Genomic DNA, 16401 nt, shown 5'->3' on the forward strand with positions numbered 1-16401 from the left:
CTCTTACATCTGAATAGATTTAAGATGTCACTATACATGGATTTTGTTCACATTTCTTGTATATAGGTTATTCCCATCATTTGCGCTTGTTTACAGTAAAATAGATATGCAAACACCTTCTATATTGGCCAGAATCCAAACATCTGGTTCACGCACGTACGTTGTTCTTTATCCATGGTTAGCTGCTTATAGCAATGTAAAAGTCTGTCTTTCATCAATTTCGTTTAACGTGCAACTGATAAAGCTAGTTCATACAAAAGAAATATAATAATTGAGAAATTGTTAAAAATGCAATCAAATTATAGAAATGGGAATCAATCGGAGTAAACAAATGGTAAATCTTTAATCCAGAATTTAAATGGAATGACACAGAATTGTCTACACGAGTCTGCGTTTCACTCAGGTCAGATGTCAAAATCACAGGAAATTATAACGCTGTGTAAAGATGAAGACTAACATAACACTGACAGGGTGCCAATCTGACCCAAATGTCCATCATTGTTTAATATTATATCATAGCCCTTGTATGTACATTGCATTGTTTAATATTATATCATAGCCCTTGTATGTACATTGCATTGTTTAATATTATATCATAGCCCTTGTATGTACATTGCATTGTTTAATATTATATCATAGCCCTTGTATGTACATTGCATTGTTTAATATTACATCATAGCCCTTGTAGGTACATTGCATTGTTTAATATTATATCATAGCCCTTGTATGTACATTGCATTGTTTAATATTATATCATAGCCCTTGTATGTACATTGTATTTTTTAATATTACATCATAGCCCTTGTCTCTATGCATTATTGTGCTTGGTTTTTGCCATCTAATCGATATTTTAGTCAGATTGCTATGGAATCCAGTTCGTTTATGTAATTATAGATTGCTGTTCAAATCCCAATCCCAAATGTAACTTTTTAATTGGGGTTTTCAACATTGACCTCAACAAAGTTAAACAAGTGTATTTACTCTATTTTTTTCCTGTTTACAGACCATCATTAGAAGAAATCAAATCATGGGGAGATTCCTTTGACAAACTAATCAAAAATCCAGGTACGCCCATGCATTCTTTACTCCTTGCGTCTACTTTTTTGTCGTTAGTGTCCAGTGATCAAATAACAGCAGCTGAAATGGAACCAGAATCTTTCTGTTTAGCAACTGTAATTCTTTTAGCGCTCCCAACGTTCAGAAACGAGATTGTGCAACAGTGAGCAGAGCTGTCATGTTTATCTTATGTGGGCGCACTTTGATCTCAAGGGAGACACATGTTAGAGTATTTATTGTTCTGTGGTGACTTCATTTTGCCCGACGTGGTATTCGGCTCTTCGATAGCATTGAGATGTTTACAATAAACATTATTGTAGTGACTCTGTGTGGGTCCATAACATATGAAAAACATGTATTTTATCACAAGAAGATTTATATGGTGCAGAAGGGATCAGAAACGAAATGATACATTGAGTCAGTAGGAGAAATAAAGTTGTGTACATGTAGAATGTGATATGGTGTCGGCTGAGTAATTTGATCAAAATGTTATTGACATACACAATGAAGACCTGTTTCTGGGTTCAATAGTTTCAATGATTTCACCTAATGCCAAAAGCTTGAAGATTAAATGAACAAATGTATTCATACATTCTTTATATGTATTAATTTTTTTTATCTCTATTACATTATTTTGGTAATTTATTTTGTAAACCTCTAACGACAATCAGTGACTCTTTAGTTCTAGTAATTGATAGTACCATCTTGTTATGTGTGCAATGTATTTAAATAGAGTGCACCATTAATCACTCAACTGATTGGTGCGAAAACACACAGATCTAAAAAAAATAAATATATATTCTTAAAAAAATGTATAAAAAAAAAAAAATCATTGATTGTTGTCATTTTCAGTTGGACGAGATATCTTTAGAGAATTCTTAAAACTAGAGTACAGTGAAGAAAACTTATTATTCTGGATTGCCTGTGAAGATCTGCGACAGCTCACAGACCAGGAAAATATAGAAGAAAAATCAAGACTTATTTATGAAGATTACATCTCAATACTTTCGCCAAAAGAAGTAAGCTAGTTCTTCTATAGTTGCATATTTGTGGACTATTTACTTTTCAACAAAGCAAGCTGTGTGAATTAACGATATTATATTACGCACTTTGGAGTTCTTCTTACCCCGCAAGACTTCATTTCTATTTCTAAGAAGTAAGGTCCTCCTTACCCCTCAAGACTTCATTTCTAAGAAGTAAGGTCCTCCTTACCCCTCAAGACTTCACTCCTGAGAAGTAAGGTCCTCCTTACCCCTCAAGACTTCACTCCTGAGAAGTAAGGTCCTCCTTACCCCTCAAGACTTTAGTCCTGAGAAGTAAGGTCCTCCTTACCCTTCAAGACTTCAGTCCTGAGACATATAGTCCTCCCTACCCCTCAAGACTTCATTCCTGAGAAGTAAGGTCCTCCTTACCCCTCGAGATTTCAGTCCTGAGACATGCAGTCCTATTTAGCCTCCGAGATTTCAGTCCTGAGAAGTAAGGTTCTCCTTACCCCTCGAGACTTCAGTCCTGAGATATGCAGTCCTATTTAGCCTCCGAAACTTCAGTCCTGAGACATGCAGTCCTATTTAGCCTCCGAGACTTCAGTCCTGAGACATGCAGTCCTATTTAGCCTCCGAGACTTCAGTCCTGAGACATGCAGTCCTATTTAGCCTCCGAGACTTCAGTCCTGAGATATGCAGTCCTATTTAGCCTCCGAGACTTCAGTCCTGAGACATGCAGTCCTACTTAGCCTCCGAGATTTCAGTCCTGAGACATGCAGTCCTATTTAGCCTCCGAGACTTCAGTCCTGAGATATGCAGTCCTGTTTAGCCTCTGAGACTTCAGTCCTGAGACATGCAGTCCTATTTAGCCTCCGAGACTTCAGTCCTGAGACATGCAGTCCTATTTAGCCTCCGAGACTTCAGTCCTGAGACGTAAGGTCCTCTTTACCCCTTGAGACATCAGTCCTGAGATATGCAGTCCTATTTAGCCTCCGAGATTTCAGTCCTGAGATATGCAGTCCTATTTAGCCTCCGAGACTTCAGTCCTGAGACATGCAGTCCTATTTAGCCTCCGAGACTTCAGTCCTGAGACGTAAGGTCCTCATTACCCCTTGAGACATCAGTCCTGATTCGTACAATACTACGGAAATATTATAATTTGCTTTGACGTTTTGAAGTTAAGAACTTATAGTCTTTGAATTGAGAAGAGTATAGTGAAATCAATTTCGAGGTGTTTTTCCACAGAGTTCAGCTCCCTTGCTGAAAGCCCGTTGTTTAACTTGAAAAGTGGACTTGAAAGATAATTCAGTTTGTGGTGATAATAACATAACAAACTAGTATTTAAACTGTCACATCTCTATTCACACATATGCTTATACTATTACAATTCAGTCATGCTAGTCGCATCACTTAAATAGTAATATGCATATTATTGTTTGTTTTCTGATACTTTTCACACGCCTGTTTCTCTTTGTTTTCTGATACTATTCACATGATCCAAGTATGCATATTTCTGCTTGTTTTCTGATGCTAATCACGTGATCGTATTATGCATAGTACTGTTTGTTTTCTGATACTAGTCACATGATCCCAATATGCTTATTTCAGTTTGCTTTCTGATACTAGTCACATGCCTATTTCTGTTTGTTTTCTGATGCTAGTCACATGCCTATTTCTGTTTATTTTCTGATACTAGTCACGTGACTATTTCTGTTTGTTTTATAGGTAAGTCTGGATTCAAGGGTTCGAGAGGTAATTAATAGGAATATGGTGGACCCATCTCAGCACACATTTGATGATGCACAACAACAGATTTATATACTAATGCATAGGGACTCTTATCCTAGGTTCCTGAATTCACAAACATACAAACGACTATTATGCAAGGGGTGAGATCTGACGTGGGCTGTGACTATAATTTCATTCCTGCTACCATTTTGTGTGTAATTATTGACCGACGTAGTTACAAATATACTGAAGGTGACAATAATGACACATAGAATGGTGGCGCAGCAACACAAATTCGGGACGGACTAGTGCAGATGCCTCGGATCTTGAAATATGTTCTTGATTCAAAATATCATAAAAGAAGATCACAATCCAGGCTGCTTTCACATTTCTTTTCAAACCGTACCCTTCGCTCCTTTTCAAAACTGTCTGAAATATTCATTTGTACGATGAGCAGTAGATGTATTGAAGAGAGTTGGAGCAAGAGTCTTGTTTCCAGTTGTTGGTTGGTTGGTCGGTCGGTTGGTTGGTTGGTTGGTTGGTTGGTTGGTTGATTGGTTGGTTGGTTGGAATTCTATAAAGATTGTATCACTCATCTGTCATTAAATCGTCATAAGCAGCACCAACTTTGGGAATTTCTGAAGAACCAGACGACTGTGGAGAAACAAATATCTAGTGATACTTGGAGTTTCTATGACATTGTTTTATATCATCAACGAATTAAGGTCATATGGGCATATGACTGGAAGTATCACAAAATGTGCTTTTGACCATCAAGTTACAAGCCGAAAATGACTTGAGTGAGAAATTGAACACTGTCTTGTTTGTGAATGACTTTCCACCTTGGTGAAATCGAGGAACAATTGCTGCGAAGTGGAGCTTGATTTGGGGAAAGGAAGGAAAGGGAAACAAACAAGCAAACAATAACGTGTCTTTTTAAAAAGGAAGACTCTATCTTTAGTAGAGATGACAATATGCCGGAGGGTGTTGCTGTGCCTAACCGACATAAAACACTGTTTTCTTTATTAGTTTGGTTAAATATTTCAACTTTTACTTTTAGTAAGTGCTGCCATCTTTAAAAAAAACTGAGGCAATAGTTTCCTGTTAAAATATTGAAATTTCTATAAGGATTAAATTATCACAAAATGATATTAATTCTGAAAAAAAAAACTTTTCACACTTTTACAGTAATTATTTATCATTAATATTTTGGATGTCACGTTTGTCTTTGTCTGTAATGTTTGACTTGTGTCTCTGTCGTTCAATCGCATGGCAATCTGGGAGAAATTGAGGCTAATTTAGCGATGAAACTCTTAACATTTTACTATGCATCGGGTTTGTCCCGATAGCGCATGTGCACCCGTGATTATCATCGATATTGTGACATTTGTAGGGTTACATGCCAGTGTCTCTTTGTCGTTTAATAAACTGATTTCTAAATCCCTTCCATGGTCATTACACATTGCTATTATTAATCTAAACACCTAGTTCTTTGAAAGAAATACCAGTTCGACAATTTTAGATATCGTCTTCGCTCATGACATTTGATGACAACACAGTTAACAAAGTAACGCCATAAGTTGTAAGAAGACGTTTTTTGATTGATATGAAAATGACAATGTCATCAACAATACATTAACTTCGAATTCTGATTGAATAGAATCTCATCAACTCCGAAGCTAGTGTAATATAGTAAATTGCTCACCAGGATTAGCAATAAACAAGGATGTCAACATTAAGATATTTTGTTGACCAACCTGGTTTGGCAGGACAACATTGTCGCATTTCCAGCGCGCACATCATCTCGTGATTAAGGTGTCACATTAATTCTGATATCCATCTATATCCATCAGACATGTCTAGATAAATTGAAATTTAATGTCATAGCCAAAAACTCGTGAACTCTAGACATATTTCTCCAAATAAATATATTCGGTAGCTCTTAAAAGTCAATATGACAGCATCCATGAAGGAAACAAAAAATCACTTGAACAGGCAAGTCACTGAGACCCTATACAAACCGCCAGTGTTTGTGAAAAAAATCAAACTACAAGATGTAATCGCGAATTTGCACATGTCAAAATATTTGAGAGCAAATCTTACTGACCAGTGCTTTATTTTATCTTTTTGAAATAAGACTATTCTACAGGATAGATGCGGGTAGGTTACCTCATAATTAAATCTGATGTCAGTCAAAACATATTACGTAAGATGTATGTAGCTTGTACAAAACCAACATGTGATGTTAGTAAATTATATGTATAAAGAGTAAAATTAATTAACTGTGCTAAGACTGTATGTGTCCATGTTTTTCTCTTACATCGCTATCATTAGATGAAGTCTACATCAACAACCAAAAGAGAGATCAATTGTTGAGTAAACAGGACACAAACAAACACTCCTAGGAAAGAAATGCGCACTTATGAATATCATAACTTAATAAAATCCATATTAAACATGTTCATAAAACTAGAAAATATGCTTTTAGGCTGAGTCATTTTATGGACTGCATAACAGCACTATGGTAGTACTTTTGTTGTTTTGGTGTCCTAAAATACGCCATTGGTTTTCGTTTGTAGTTGACAAACAAACACAAATAAACAATGACGCATGCGCAATATATGGCTTGTTCATGTATGGCTTGTGCCCATATATGCTATACTAGTACAAATTAAACTACGTGTAGCTCCTACGACAGATTAAAACAATTCATGTCTGAAGACATGGAAACAACTTTGATAACATGTTTCTACAGAATGATTATTTTCTGGTGCAATATTATAATAAGCTTTTATGAATATTCATGTAGATATTGTTGATAAGTCTTGGTGTATGATGTGTATTTAATTTAATTGAAATATTTTTGTCCGGTTTTATTCATATTTAATCTTTATCGTTATACAGTGTACAGTAGAACATTGATTTTAACAGACAACTATTTGTACTTTTTACCGTCACGTTTAAGTGTTCTTTGAAAATTTTTCCATTGTTCTCCCACGTTTCCAAGTTAAACGTTCAACTATTATCACACAAATTATTGAATAGTAAGCAACTAGAAGTGATGCTCAATTTCCTTTAGTTTGAACGAAATCTACCAATCAGTTTGACTTTGTTATATAGCCTCGGTTCCACTATCCAATCGGAAAACAGGTATCTTACATTTATTATATATAGCTTCAGTCCCATTCTCCAATCAAAAAGCATGTACGACATATGACTAGTGAATGGCTTCTTCCGTATATATAGAAGATAGTGATTGATTGGCCTGCCAACAATCTTAAGATAACCATTCACATGAACGTTTTACCTAAATACATTATGCACTCGTGGTTTCTAACAGGGGAGTTTTGGCATGTTGATCATGCCAATCATTGTATACATTTTCAAAAGGCACAAAACGCATTGTCTTGTCATTTATTAACATATGTTTATAGTAGTCTAAATAATTTGGATAGCCCTTTATTACTGCTTTACCTAAATTGTAATACACTTCTTGAAAGGTATGTAAAGAAGCTCCAAACTATATACGTGCTTGAAGATTCAATCCTTCATTCACTTGAAAGTAATATTGCGAGAGTAATGTAAATGATTCAAAAGCAGTATACATATGTACCACGTGGTTTAGTTAACCAACATATGTATCACGTGGTTAAGTTAACCAATGAAAAAAACCTCATATACATATGGATCACGTGGTTATCTTAACCAATGGAAAGACCTCTCAAGAACACTTCCTATATTTAGCACTTAATTCAGCGTTTTGATGTACATGTGAGCGGTTATACGTTTTAAATGTTACTTCGATATTGATTCAAAACTTACAAAACAGGGTTACTTGTATCAAAAGCAATTATTCAACACTTGCAAGATTGATTTAGATAATATCATAAATTCACCCGAAAAAAATATACATAGACCAATTACAAACTAACACTTTTGTCTTTGTGTAACCATGGTTACTTGTATACGTTTTTAATGCAAAGTTCACGTGTAAAGCTAAATGTGTCAGTAATGTAGCCAGTTTGCTTTGTCTTCTTAAATCCAAGATTTTCCCATCATTCTCTGGTTTGAATGTATTTCATTTCTATACGTACATGAATGTTTGTAGTTAACGAACCTTTTTTTCCTCATCTCCAAAATGTCTAAATCGATGTCATTTATCTCTTTCTATAAAAGTTAAAATTCAATGAATCTACATCACAATTTTTGTAATACCTTTCAGTCCCATGTTGCATCAGTTCCCATATCTTTATCAGTATTTCTACAACTTGGAAAACAAATAAAAAGTGATTGTGATTTTACAGTAACTTTGTCTCTTGTTTATTATTTGAAAGTGTTATGGGATCACCATAAAGCAAGGGTAATTTTTGTCATAAAATGCCACATTTCATCAATGATTTAATTAAATATATGAGGATGGCTCACATATATAAATCGATTTACTACGTATTTTACCCTCGTCATCATCGCTGTTACCCTCGTCACTGTCGCGGTTACCCTCGTCATCATTGCAGTTACCCTCGTCATCATTGCGGTTATCGCCATAATTATGACCGTGTCTTGCGATGATTTCTGTCAGAACGCGGTGGAAGAAGTAGTTATTCGACTAGGGTTATACTCTTTCTGACTGACTATCTATTTGACTCTTAATTATTTGTAAAGTTACATAACACGCAGAAACATATGAACACTGCGTGTACCAACATGCACAATATGAACACTACGTGTAATGACATGCACAATAACAAAGACTTATGAACACTACGTGTAATGACATGCACAATAACGCAAACTATGAACACTGCGTGTAATGACATGCACATTAACAAAAACTTATGATGTGAATGTGTTCATATATTCTAGAGTGTTGATGTGAATGTGTTCATGTATTCTGGAGTGTAGATGTGAATGTGTTAATGTATTGTACAGTGTAGATGTGAATGTGTTCATGTATTCTAGAGTGTAGATGTGAATGTGTTCATGTATTCTACAGTGTATATGTGAATGTGTTCATGTGTTCTACAGTGTATAAGTGAATGTGTTCATGTATTCTACAGTGTAGATGTGAATGTGTTCATGTGTTCTACAGCGTAGATGTAAATGTGTTCATGTATTCTACAGTGTAGATGTGAATGTGTTCATGTATTTTAGAGTGTAGATGTGAATGTGCTCATGTATTCCACGGTGTATATGTGAATGTGTTCATGTATTCCACAGTGTAGATGTGAATGTGTTCATGTATTCCACAGTGTAGATGTGAATGTGTTCATGTATTCTACAGTGTAGATGTGAATGTGTTCATGTATTCTACAGTGTAGATGTGAATGTGTTCATGTATTCTACAGTGTAGATGTGAATGTGTTCATGTATTTTAGAGTGTAGATGTGAATGTGCTCATGTATTCTACAGTGTATATGTGAATGTGTTCATGTATTCCACAGTGTAGATGTGAATGTGTTCATGTATTCTACAGTGTAGATGTGAATGTGTTCATGTGTTCTACAGTGTAGATGTAAATGTGTTCATGTATTCTAGAGTGTAGATGTGAATGTGTTCATGTATTCTACAGTGTAGATGTGAATGTGTTCATGTATTCTACAGTGTAGATGTGAATGTGTTCATGTATTCTACAGTGTAGATGTGAATGTGTTCATGTATTCTACAGTGTAGATGTGAATGTGTTCATGTATTCTACAGTGTAGATGTGAATGTGTTCATGTATTCTACAGTGTAGATGTGAATGTGTTCATGTATTCTACAGTGTAAATGTGAATGTATTCATGTATTCTACAGTGTAGATGTGAATGTGTTCATGTATTCTACAGTGTATATGTGAATGTGTTCATGTATTCTACAGTGTAGATGTGAATGTGTTCATGTATTCTACAGTGTAGATGTGAATGTGTTCATGTATTCTACAGTGTAGATGTGAATGTGTTCATGCATTCTACAGTGTAGATGTGAATGTGTTCATGTATTCTACAGTGTAGATGTGAATGTGTTCATGCATTCTACAGTGTAGATGTGAATGTGTTCATGTATTCTACAGTGTAGATGTGAATGTGTTCATGTATTCTACAGTGTAGATGTGAATGTGTTCATGTATTCTACAGTGTAGACGTGAATGTGTTCATGTATTCTACAATGTAGATGTGAATGTGTTCATGTATTCTACAGTGTAGATGTGAATGTGTTCATGTATTCTACAGTGTAGATGTGAATGTGTTCATGTATTCTAGAGTGTAGATGTGAATGTGTTCATATATTCTAGAGTGTAGATGTGAATGTGTTCATGTATTCTACAGTGTTTATGTGAATGTGTTCATGTATTCTACAGTGTAGATGTGAATGTGTTCATGTATTCTACAGTGTATATGTGAATGAGTTCATGTATTCTACAGTGTAGATGTGAATGTGTTCATGTATTCTAGAGTGTAGATGTGAATGTGCTCATGTATTCTACAGTGTATATGTGAATGTGTTCATGTATTCTACAGTGTATATGTGAATGTGTTCATGCATTCTACAGTGTAGATGTGAATGTGTTCATGTATTCTACAGTGTAGATGTGAATGTGTTCATGCATTCTACAGTGTATAGTTAAGCTTTGTGCACCATTAATCTTTTGTGAAGCACATTTTCAAGTTACAGTATGTTGTTATATGACGTGTCACTGTGATCGCTGATATTACACAAAAAACGTAGGGGAAATGACTTCACGCGGAAATAAAGAAGTATTAGCAATAACATTTAGAGATACACCACATTTATTTAAATCTCTGCAAACATAGTTCATTCATTATATATATTATATATATATATATATATATATATATATATATATATATATATATATATATATATATATATATATATATATACAGAAATGAAATCATCAAATGTGCCTATATGTATGTGTATATATATAATAATAATAATAATAATAATAAAATGTAAACAAATTTCGGCTGAGTTAAAAAGCGCCATATTAAATGTGAAATATCACGACAGATAATGGCAGCCATCTTGTAAAAAGTCCAACCTGTTGGATTTTCAAATTTCCAATCGAATAGATTCCATGTTGTATCGCTATTTGAACGATTCCTCTCTTTATACACTTCATCACAGTTTACTTAAAAACTATAATGTCGAATACGGTTTTTATTCTATTCTTTTCTATTCTATAACTAATTCGGTACATATATATGATGCAGTACACCACACACACACACACACACACACACACACACACACACACACACACACACACAGAGTAACACACACACAGAGTAACACACACACAGAGTAACACAAACGCGTACGATAATTCACAAACGCTCTGCCTTGTAATAGATCTTTGCATTCATAATAATTGCACATAAAGCGTTATATGTCGAATCTTCATAAATAGAAATGGAAAGGCGCAATATGCCAAACAATACCAAGCCGCATATCTAAAATTCAAATTCACAGGACAGATTTTGAAATACCAAGGCACATATCTAAGACTCAAATTCACAGCACAGATTTTGAAATACCAAGGCACATATCTAAGACTCAAATTCACAGAACAGATTTTGAAATACCGAGCCGTACATCTAAGACTCAAATTCCCAGGCTCGCTGATGATCACGATATCGATTCGGGTTTTGCCGAAATCCTGAAAGATGAAGATAGTGAAAGCGTTACAACAATTTATTGTGTTTAAGATTAGTGCCTGTATATAGGAGATGTGACCACTCCAGGGAATTTTTGTAAACTATGGGTTCTAGAGAACTCATTTTATAATTTTACATCGCTTAAATATATATTTATGTGAGATTGCCGAGAAAGTCTTAATTGAATCTGTTGTTCATTCATATACTACTGTATGTCCTTATCATGAGCACGCAATGCATATGCTTCATGGGAGTCAGTCTACATGCATACTAAATAGGAAAACATAAGTATTCACGACTCTTTGAGCTTGCGTGTCCACTGCAAGGATGTATAGTTACTAGTGTGTGTGTGTGGGGGGGGGTGTACGTACGCGTGTGTGATGAATCGAGAACAGATTCAACTCACTTGTCTCGACAGTTGTGCATAACATAAGTGTAAAATCATTAGATAACTCTCCAGAACACAAATTTTATTTGTTATGCCTTTATTTCCTGGAGTGGTGTACCCCTTTAACAGACAAAGAGTTACCATGACAATTATGTTAGAATAACAACTGACTGTGTTACACAATCGCATTGAAATGAGATGGGATATAGGATGAGTATAAAATGTCTTATGAAAAGTACAAATATTGACAAATATCACTGTGTCTCAAGTATCTAACAGACTAAACACTATGACATATATCACTGTGTCTCAAGTATCTAACAGACTAAACACTATGACATATATCACTGTGTCTCAAGTATCTAACAGACTAAACACTATGACATATATCACTGTGTTTTAAGTATCTAACAGACTAAACACCATGACATATATCACTGTGTTTTAAGTATCTAACAGACTAAACACTGTGACATATATCACTGTGTCTCAAGTATCTCACAGACTAAACACTATGACATATATCACTGTGTCTCAAGTATCTCACAGACTAAACACTATGACATATATCACTGTGTCTCAAGTATCTCACAGACTAAACACTGTGACATATATCTCTGTGTCTCAAGTATCTCACAGACTAAACACTGTGACATATATCACTGTGTCTCAAGTATCTCACAGACTAAACACTATGACATATATCACTGTGTTTTAAGTATCTCACAGACTAAACACTATGACATATATCACTGTGTCTCAAGTATCTCACAGACTAAACACTATGACATATATCACTGTGTCTCAAGTATCTCACAGACTATAAAGTCACCAACAAGCCACTTATAGTTTCACTTCGTGCATCTTTATATGAAATCATTCCAAAATAGACAATAAAAAAGACATATATTTACTCAGATAGATTACATTTCTCATTACATGCATTGCATGCACACGATAGCTGTGGTCAACTGCTGAATCATTACTGATTAATTAACCAGTTGGCTATTACAATCAAGATGACAGACTTTTAAAACATTCATATTTAATTTGACATCACTAGGAGTGCATGTTAAATAACCTCATAAAACTACATGTCTCAAACAACACATTCAATAACTCATTATACTGAATTACCATGTTAATTAAAGCTCAAATCCCTCCGAATAGGCTGAATGGGTGTACCACCAGTAGCTTTATAGTGAAATTGTTTTACTCTTGGCACTTTTAGTTTCGAAGGGTGTCACACATTTTGGTCATGATGAGGGGGGGGGGGGTAAGCAGATGGGTTAGTTTGGAATGATAAGAGTAAATGGTGGGGTTTGATATAACCAGGAGCGATAGTTTGGGTTGAGTATTACCATGAGAGATGGGTTGGGTTGGGTGTGATGAGGGTATGCAGATGGGTTGGGTTGGGTATTACCACGATAGATGGGTTGGGTTGGGTGTGTTGATGGTAAGCAGATGGGTTGGGTTGGGTATTACCATGGTAGATGGGTGGATCCGGTTGAACACAACCAGGTTAGAGTGGTAAAGTTAGGTATGATGAGAGTATGCAGATGGGGTTTGGTGTGACCATGATGTGTACGAAGGCATTACAGCAAATTAAAAAGGTAATTGGCAGAATGGAAGAGTGGTGATGTCAGTGTGTTGAAAAGAGAAATAGACATTTTGGTTAGAAAGACAAGATAAATGATGGTATTATTCTTATCTCTTCAAAAAAATAACAAGTTTGATGGCAAATACGATAAAACAGAAGAAACACGTCTTGCATTGTGTACTCTGTAAATGAAATCTGCTAAGTGCGTGAGCAGTGATGACTTTAAAAAAAAGTCTTTGGTAAAAGCATCAACATGAAATTCATGGTAGAGTCCTTTCACCAACGTAACTATTCGTTGACGTTAACAAGTAATTACATACCTGAATGCCCACGTCTAGAAGGTCCTGGTGAATTCTCGTATGGTTCTACGTCGTTTTTCTTTCCAATGGCCTTCTGCATGTAGCACGACAATAGAATACCAACGATCTAAAGTTGAACAAATAATAACATAGACAAAGCTAATATAGAATGAATACAACAATAAACAAATATTAAAACCACTACAATGACCCTGTCAACCTAACTATATAAATGGGGACCTGGTAGGACAGGGGATAGCTTTAATTTTATGCGCCATATCATATCATATCAGATAGTTGTGCCACTATAGGTATGTGTAGCGAGTAATAATAACTGAAAAACTGTCTAGAATTTGGCTTGCAGGGAATTAATGCATTAGTAATGGGGCACAAGTTTATGTTTTCTGGCCTAATTCCTGCTGCATGTTCAAAAGATTCTCACGGTCTCATACTTACTACAGTAAAAAATCGAGGTTTTATGGTAAAAACTTGATAAACTAAGCAATGACATTTTCCTACTTGTCATTATTATTATTCTAAATACGTACTTCAAGGAATACCAATGAACCACCGATGCTGGCTGAATACACCAAATTGTCCGTAATGTACTCAGTAAGCTTGTCATAGCAACCGACCTGCAATGACAAATGAAACAAATAAATTATATACAAGTGTATACTATTTTAAAATAAGGAAACACCCGATTCATTAGAGTCAATGTGTCACAAACTGAGAACAGAAATGGAGATCATAGGTTCGAAAATAGACATGTCACAAAGTGAGAACACCAATGGAGATCATAGGTTCGGAAATAGACATGTCACAAAGTGAGAACAAAAATAGCGATCACAGGTTCGGAAATAGACATGCCACAAAGTGAGAATATAAATAGCGATCATAGGTTCGGAAATAGACATGTCACGTGAGAACAGAAATAGCGATCATAGGTTCTGAAATAGACATGTCACAAAGTGAGAACAGCAATGGAGATCATAGGTTCGGAAATAGACATGTCATAAACACATTTCGAACTGGAAGATACAAGAATGTTATATACTCACATCGTAAATAGTGCTGGCATCGGTGACATTCACATAGCAGGAGGGTAAGATGGCAGTTTCATATTCTGTGTAATTCAGAAACCCACAACAATTCAGCTAGAAGGGATTATACCATGATAGTGTTATTGATGTGTAACTTTTAATTATAACGGAATGCCATTGACACTGACATTGTAGCTTTTGTGTTTATCTCATCATCAGTATAATATGTAACGGATGGTGATTTGAAACAATTGTCATTTCTACAAGCTAAAGCCTGGCTACACCTTGTAAAATACCTCTGTTGGTGGTGCTGCAATTATCTACACGACGTATGTTTCCGAGTTATCGCAACTGGAGTGGTTGAACTCTGTACAGCTGTGTATAGTACTTTCGTTTATTACCGATGTAACTTTTAACACTAGGTCACAGGTCTTTGTTCGAAATGAAATATGTTCGGAATATTTATATAGTATAAGATCTATTAGTTAGTGATACCTCACATCCTTTGTACTCGCAGTTTGATTTGTTACCTCCAGGAAGACGATATAGAGTACCTTTAACGCACAAGAACATTTTTTTTTAAATCATTTATACCAAGTGTAATAACCATACCGAACTCAGACCTGTGATTTTAAACTTCTGACAATTTTTTTAAAGATCTACACTGAAGGATACTTTTATTGGAGGATTGTAACTGCGTTTGTGTTACTGTAATTATTTTAGTGTGTATATGTATTTTAATGTGCCTTTTATATTTTGGTGAAGCGAAAGGAAAGTTTCCGTAAATGGACAATAAAGTTCTATTCTATTCTATTCTATTCTATTCTATTCTATTCTATTCTATTCTATTCTATTCTATTCTATTCTATTCTATTCTATTCTATTCTATTCTATTCTATTCTATTCTATCTATAAATAATCCTAATCATACCCAATAAAACACAATAATTCTGACCCACAATTACTGATTTTTCTGTCCCGAAACTTGTTATTGTCCATACCGAGCTCAATACACGGTGATCGGTGTATCGCTCTCCTTGACTGCCTGGGTCATAAAAAATAGGTAAAATCACTGTCATGAATTGATTTATAAATCCATACGAGGTCAAAGTTATGCTAACCCTTGTTTGTAAGCGAGTCTCACTACGCGAGATATTAGAACACTCTTTTACCTGCGCAGTGAAGACGCGGTATAAAACTAGTTTTCAACTACTCGATAACTCGGTAACAAATTGGCACAAATAGCGTTACCTTAACAACTTGGAATTGGCACAAATAGCGCCACCTGATAACAACTTGGCACAAATAGCGTTACCTGATAACAACTTGGCACAAATAGCGTTACCTGATAACAACTTGGCACAAATAGCGTTACCTGATAACAACTTGGCACAAATAGCGTTACCTGATAACAACTTGGCACAAATAGCGTTACCTGATTCTGAACAAGATTTTTGGTTGTTTCATCCAAGTAGTCCCATCCCATTTGAAGATAAGTGATGAACTGTAATCAAAACAAAATAAACCATAAACAGCGCCATCTATCATGCAGCGAACGAGACTGACTGTTTACAGTTGATAATAAACAGCGTCATCTATCATAGAGTGAACAAGACTTACATTTTGCAGTTGATAGTAAACAGCGC

The 16401-nt window shown here is 35.2% G+C and overlaps 1 protein-coding gene and 1 long non-coding RNA gene across 4 annotated transcripts in view; one reads left to right on the forward strand and one right to left on the reverse strand.

The window, feature by feature from the left end:
• LOC144445615 (regulator of G-protein signaling 17-like) overlaps positions 1–4875 on the forward strand; it is a 63060-nt gene extending 58185 nt beyond the window's left edge. For all 3 annotated transcript variants that reach the window (XM_078135231.1, XM_078135229.1, XM_078135230.1), the window contains exons 4-6: positions 1004–1065; positions 1909–2075; positions 3765–4875. In XM_078135231.1, coding sequence (XP_077991357.1) covers positions 1004–1065; positions 1909–2075; positions 3765–3932 — 397 coding nt within the window. In that variant the 3' untranslated portion in view covers positions 3933–4875. The remainder of the gene's footprint in view (positions 1–1003; positions 1066–1908; positions 2076–3764) is intronic.
• A 9385-nt stretch (positions 4876–14260) lies between these two features.
• On the reverse strand, positions 14261–16212 carry LOC144445481 (uncharacterized). Its single transcript, XR_013481907.1, has 3 exons — positions 16191–16212; positions 14774–14869; positions 14261–14347 (listed from the first exon to the last, which is right to left on the reverse strand). It is a non-coding gene; the product is annotated as an uncharacterized LOC144445481 (long non-coding RNA).
• Between the last annotated feature and the right edge of the window lie 189 nt (positions 16213–16401).

This window comes from Glandiceps talaboti, chromosome 14, assembly GCF_964340395.1.
Source record: "Glandiceps talaboti chromosome 14, keGlaTala1.1, whole genome shotgun sequence".
In the NCBI taxonomy this organism is placed as follows: Eukaryota; Metazoa; Hemichordata; class Enteropneusta; family Spengelidae; genus Glandiceps; species Glandiceps talaboti.